This window comes from Limulus polyphemus, unplaced genomic scaffold, assembly GCF_000517525.1.
Source record: "Limulus polyphemus unplaced genomic scaffold, Limulus_polyphemus-2.1.2 Scaffold6572, whole genome shotgun sequence".
Taxonomy (NCBI): domain Eukaryota; kingdom Metazoa; phylum Arthropoda; class Merostomata; order Xiphosura; family Limulidae; genus Limulus; species Limulus polyphemus.
In genome coordinates, this window is record NW_013672182.1 from 5,148 (window position 1) to 11,982 (window position 6,835).

The 6,835-nt window shown below is 34.1% G+C and overlaps 1 protein-coding gene across 1 annotated transcript in view; it reads right to left on the reverse strand.

Annotated features, from left to right (window-relative positions):
- Positions 1-6,835, reverse strand: part of LOC106473864 (membrane metallo-endopeptidase-like 1) — a gene marked incomplete at its 3' end in the record, with an annotated part of 32,794 nt that overhangs the window by 4,499 nt on the left and 21,460 nt on the right. Inside the window, exon 9 of the mRNA XM_022402258.1 lies at positions 4,791-5,013. Within this exon, the coding sequence (XP_022257966.1) occupies positions 4,791-5,013 (223 nt within the window). The remainder of the gene's footprint in view (positions 1-4,790; positions 5,014-6,835) is intronic.

Here is a 6,835-nt window from a genome sequence, read left to right on the forward strand (position 1 = left end):
GAAGAAGAAGCAGACACGTGTCTTCTGTTACAAACATTCAATGGAAGGAGATTGACGTGCTGATATCTGGAGAAGAAGAAGCAGACACGTGTCTTCTGTTACAAACATTCAATGGAAGGAGATTGACGTGCTGATATCTGGAGAAGAAGAAGCAAACACGTGTCTTCTGTTACAAATATTTAATGGAAAGGGATTGACGTGCTGATATCTGGAGTAGAAGAAGCAGACACGTGTCTTCTGTTACAAACATTCAATGGAAGGAGATTGGCGTGCTGATATCTGGAGAAGAAGAAGCAGACACGCGTCTTCTGTTACAAATATTCATTGGAAAGGGATTGACGTGCTGATATCTGGAGAAGAAGAGGCAGACACGTGTCTTCTGTTACATTTACAGGAAATGGATTGACGTGCTGATATCTGGACAAGAAGAGGCGGACACTTGTCTCTTGTTGTATGCCAAGCACGCTGCAGAGAACTTCCCAAATCTAGTTATTGTGACAGATGACACTGATGTTTTCATTATTTGCATAGGGATCAGCCAGAGTATAAACACTATGATCTTCTTGAGACGGGGTTTAAAATCATCAGTGAGGCTTGTTAATATCACAAAACTAGCTAATGCTTTGGGAGGTGATGTTTGCAAAACGATGATAGGTCATGTACTGTTAGCTTGTTTGCAGGAAAAGGAAAACTGAAAGCACTGAAACTTACGATACTAGATCTGAAGTTCTTGGAAGTATTTGCCTCACTCGGCAAGGTTTATACCACTCTGGATGAAATATTCAGTATAATCCTGTGTGAAGAAGCCAGTCCGAAATCCACAAAGGATGTCAGGTGGCCATCTTGGATTTTCTTGTCAACATAGAAAGTCTGGAGTGCCTCACCCAACCATCATGCCAGTTAGTATAGACAATCAATTTGTCTGTAGGAAGAAGCCTATTGATTTTGAGTATGTTTGTTTGTTATGGATTTCGCGCAAAGCTACACGAGGGCTATCTGCGCTAGCCGTCCCTAATTTAGAAGTGTAAGACTAGAGGGAAGGCAGCTAGTCATCACCACCCACCGCCAACTCTTGGGCTACGAATAGTGGGATTGACCGTCACATTATTATAACGCCCTTACGGCTGAAAGGGCGAGCATGTTTGGTGTGACGGGGATTCGAACCCACGATCCACAGATTGCGAGTCGAGCGCCCTAACCACCTGGCCATGTCGGACCTTGAGTTTGAGCCCAGTCAATATAGGCTATGTGGATATCTTAGAAAAATTGGATGCCCCACTGATGGGAATACTGGACATGTAGTTCTGAGCTTTTGTTACTCAATTCTCACAGAGAAACATTATTGCAAGTCAAACCTACTTCAAAATACATTTTATCAAGGTTACCTTGGATTTACCTTATTCAAATTACATTTTATCAAGGTCACCTTGGATTTACCTTATTCAAAGTACATTTTATCAAGGTTACCTTGGATTTACCTTATTCAAATTACATTTTATCAAGGTCACCTTGGATTTACCTAATTCAAAATACATTTTGTCAAGGTCACCTTGGATTTACCTTATTCAAATTACATTTTATCAAGGTCACCTTGGATTTACCTAATTTAAAATACATTTTGTCAAGGTTACCTTGGATTTAGATGCCCAGATGCAAAATAACTTGAATTTTTGGTGATTTTTGATGAATTGACAGACACCTTGAAAAATGGCTGCTAAAAGTCATTTAGCTACGAATCTCAAAGGTCCATCACGTACTCTCAGACACTCCAGACATATGGCTAACTAAAAAACATAGTGCCGTTGAGTCTCTCTGTTTGGTAGTCAACTCTTAATGTTGGGGGTCTGGCTCATGGACTATAAAGCTACACAAGAGTTAGCTGCGCTAGCCGTTCCTTATTTTGAACTGATGGGCTACAGGAAAGGCAACTAGTCAATAGTACCCACCCCAACTCTTCATTTCTTTTAACGAATAGTAAGATTTCACTGTCACTATTATAACGCACCGAAGGCCCATTGTGGGAATGGGATGCGAACCATGTCCATTGGGATTCATAGACCTGGCTGCCCCCAGCTCACATCCAATAGGAAGAACGTGTTCATTAGAAAGCGAAAAGCGTATTGCTTTATGCAAAGTTTAGCATATTGCACATAACGCATGCATAACACGAGTACTGTGTTGGTGTAAATCCCACAAGGTAAATAAGTCGTGGCAACTGGATGTTTACCAAACAACAGGAGTAATCTGGATACAATACAGTTTGTACATCCATTCAAAAGCAGTACCAAAGGTCCTGATGTAATTACTTATTGAATTACCAAAATAAATAAACCCTAGAAAACACGTCATGCATACTGTAATTCTTAAGAAGCGGTACCACACCATAGTTTTGTCTTACATTAGTATATTGCAATACACAAGAGGGCGCCACTATGTCATCATGTAGGATTATTGTTTAATATATGGTAATCTACGAAGCATCATTGGATCCGCTGTACTATCAAAAGTCATCATTGCTCTTCGAAAATGTTCTTCTTACATTACGAAAGCGACATTTTAGATGCAAAACATTACTAGGCCACCTTGTGGTGAGATGCAAAACATTACTAGGCCACCTTGTGATATTGGTTACCTTTGCCAAATCAGTTGGTGATCGGTAGTAGTATTGTGAGTTCAGTTCAATGTCATTTTTCTTTTCATCACAAAATGCCGTGTTAACATGTCAACGTATAATTACTGCCCCCTAGTGGCTTAGAGGTAAGTCTGAGGGCTTATAACGCTAGAAATTGAGTTTCGATACCTATGATAGTCACAATACAGATTATGTAGTTTTACGATTAACAATAAACAAGCAAACAAAATTACAGCTGCTTATGTTCAGTCAGTGCTGCCACGTGGCGGTAATGATAAGGAAGAAACAGTCTGGAACGTATAGGTAAGTTTTTCTTGTAAGATCAGCTAACGTCAAAAAATGATGTTGCTGATACAAAATGCTCAGATGTTGTAATTAAATAAAGCATCATAATTAAAAACAAATACATATATATATATATATATATGTTGTTATAGTATTTTAATAGTTAGAATGAGCATTTTCAGAGCCAGAAAATTAAAATATGGCCGTCTTCTTTTTTAAAATAAATTTTTCGTATTGCCTGCATACATGCTATACTGTGTTGTCAAGTCTCATTATAGGTATCCAACGGTTTTTCCAGAAGACTTACTTAAAGGTTCATCCTATCTAGCTTGATGAAGAGTAGGCTTAAACTTTAAGTGCACCGTCAGCAATAAGTTTTATATTTGAATCCCCGCTTCATTCTTTCTGACTTTTTTTGTTAGATTCCATCAAAGATTACGCGCTAGGCTTGTTTATTGCCTCGTATGAATCAGCATTTATCCTATTGATTAATGCTTCAACTCGAACACCACTGACAAATAATGACAGCTGTAGGGGGGTTTTAAAACTGCACGCGGATCGTGGATTAGTTTCTTACGAACACGTGACCTTTTCTTCTTCCATTTTAATTAACAGCGGAAACATATTAAACTGTATTTAAGGTTTAATATCAAGAAAACCTTTAAGTTTTAAAACGTCAAATCCGCGTTAGATGTGATGTTTTCAACACGAATTAATGTAAGGTTTAGGATGGAGGTATTTAACAAATAACAGAAGGAATGAAAGGGTACAGTTTTTCAAGTGTAATAATTGGAAAGGCTGATCCACCCTTTTCTTTAGATAAAGTTTCTCAGAGCGGATCTTTGAAGGACGTCTTGAGTTGATCGATTGTCTGTTGTGTTTGTTTGTTTGTTTTTGAATTTCGCGCAAAGCTACACGAGGGCTATCTGCACTAGCCGTCCCTAATTTAGCAGTGTAAGACTAGAGGGAAGGCAGCTAGTCATTTAACATTTATATATAGTCAAGTTAAAAAAACATCAGCAAATGAATTGATTCGTATCTTATCGGCAATTCTAGGCTCAACGATTATTAACAAATTATTTGAAGTAGATTACAAAATGATAAAAAATGCAGTTGACAAAAAATTGAAAAAGGCTCTTTAATGTTTTAAATTGTTTGCATAGAAAAACTTCCGACAAAGAAACGTATCGATACTGTGTAAATATTTCCCCAAAATAATGTGTAAATATTACCCCAAAATAATATGTAAATATTCACCCAAAATAATGTGTAAACATTCACCCAAAATAATGTGTAAATATTTTCCCAAAATAATGTGCAAATATTCCCCCAAAATAATGTATAAATATTTCCCCAAAATAATGTGTAAATATTTCCCAAAATAATGTATAAATATTCCCCCAAAATAATGTGTACACATTCACCCAAAATAATGTGTAAATATTCCCCAAAATAATGTGTAAATATTCCCCAAAATAATGTGTAAATATTTCCCCAAAATAATGTGTAAATATTTCCCAAAATAATGTATAAATATTCCCCAAAATAATGTGTAAATATTTCCCAAAATAATGTATAAATATTCCCCCAAAATAATGTGTAAACATTCACCCAAAATAATGTGTAAATATTCCCCAAAATAATGTGTAAACATTCACCCAAAATAATGTGTAAATATTCCCCAAAATAATGTGTAAATATTTCCCAAAATAATGTATAAATATTCCCCCAAAATAATAGAATTTGCTGCAAACAACAAAACAAAAACAAAATGGCGTTTCGAGGCTTTGCCGAAACGATTTTAGTCATTCTACTACCTACAATTCGTTGTAAAGATACAATTATTAATGTTATTTATTTAATGTAAACTTACCGTTTCTTTGCTGTCACTGGGAAAATGCGATTTTACGTAAAGCGCTCCTGCAGCCATCCCCATGTATTTATTGACATAATGGGTGCAGGTCCTCCATCGTTCTGGTTTTAATGGCGTTCCGGAGAGGGCACCGAAGAACTCTTGCTGCTTCTCCAAAAATCGAGAGTCAAGATAGCTAACACGATTGTAGATGAACCTCCACAATAAGTAATTTGACACCACACTAATATAGAAGTAATAATAATAATAATTATCAATGTTCAAGACAAGACACACTAATATAGAAGTAATAATAATAATAATTATTACTTCTATATTAGTGTGTCTTGTCTTGAACATTGATAATTATTATTATTATTACTTCTATATTAGTGTGTCTTGTCTTGAACATTGAAGGTTAACTGGACTAAATACTTTGATATAGTTATGCCAATGGAAATACCCCTGTCAGAAGAAGTCGTAGTGTACGCCCTGCGCTATTTGAAAGACATGGGCAGATTGGTGGAAAGTACATCAAAGCGGTAAACACAGTTCATATGTTTATTTTAGTAAGCTGTATCATAGAAAACAGGGAACTGAATATAAAGACGGTTTTGTTATTTTCATTTAAACATAGTAGTTTTGTTACAACAACTTGGACGTAAGGACTACACCCAGACCGTGTATTGTATCTAATAATGTACTGGCCTTTTCCAGGATGACTTGATGATTAATTAATTGTACTTGTTATTTTTAGGAGAGAAAAAAAGGCCAGAATGGGTGCGTGTTTTTTTTAACTGACTTTTCTATTTAAGCCACAAAACTAATATATATATATATATATCGATCCTGTTAATATATATATATATATACCATTAAATTTATAATAATAACAAATAATCAGATAAAACCTCTTTGTAGTCTGAAAGCTCAACTTGTGTTATTTTTTAAACATGGAACACTTGTCTTGAAAATTGATAATTATTATTACTTCTATATTAGTGTGTCTTGTCTTGAACATTAATAATTATTATTATTACTTCTATATTAGTGTGTCTTGTCTTGAACATTGATAATTATTATTACTTCTATATTAGTGTGTCTTGTCTTGAACATTGATAATTATTATTAAAGATCGAATACACAAAGTATTGTTAGCTTGGGAGAAACTTTCAAAAGACATTGTTGGCTTATTATTAAATACATTGTTGGCTTATTATTAAGTACACAAAAGACATTGTTGGCTTATTATTAAATACACAAAAGACATTGTTGGTTTATTATTAAGTACACAAAATACATTGTTGGCTTATTATTAAGTACACAAAAGACATTGTTGGCTTATTATTAAATACACAAAAGACATTGTTGGCTTATTATTAAGTACACAAAAGACATTGTTGGCTTATTATTAAATACATAAAAGACATTGTTGGTTTATTATTAAGTACACAAAATACATTGTTGGCTTATTATTAAGTACACAAAATACATTGTTGGCTTATTATTAAATACATAAAAGACATTGTTGGCTTATTATTAAGTACACAAAAGAAATTGTTGGCTTATTATTAAATACACAAAATACATTGTTGCTTTATTATTAAGTACACAAAAGACATTGTTGGTTTATTATTAAGTACACAAAATACACTGTTGGCTTATTATTAAGTACACAAACGACATTGTTGGCTTATTATTAAGTACACAAAAGACATTGTTGGCTTATTATTAAGTACACAAAATACATTGTTGGATTATTATTAAATACACAAAATACATTGTTGGTTTATTATTAAGTACACAAAAGACATTGTTGGTTTATTATTAAGTACACAAAATACATTGTTGGTTTATTATTAAGTACACAAAATACATTGTTGGCTTATTATTAAGTACACAAAAGACATTGTTGGTTTATTATTAAGTACACAAAAGACAGTGTTGGTTTATTATTAAGTACACAAAAGACATTGTTGGTTTATTATTAAGTACACAAAAGACATTGTTGGCCGAAATTACAATACATAAGTAATTGTTCTCCTGAAACCGATTATTTGAAGTCT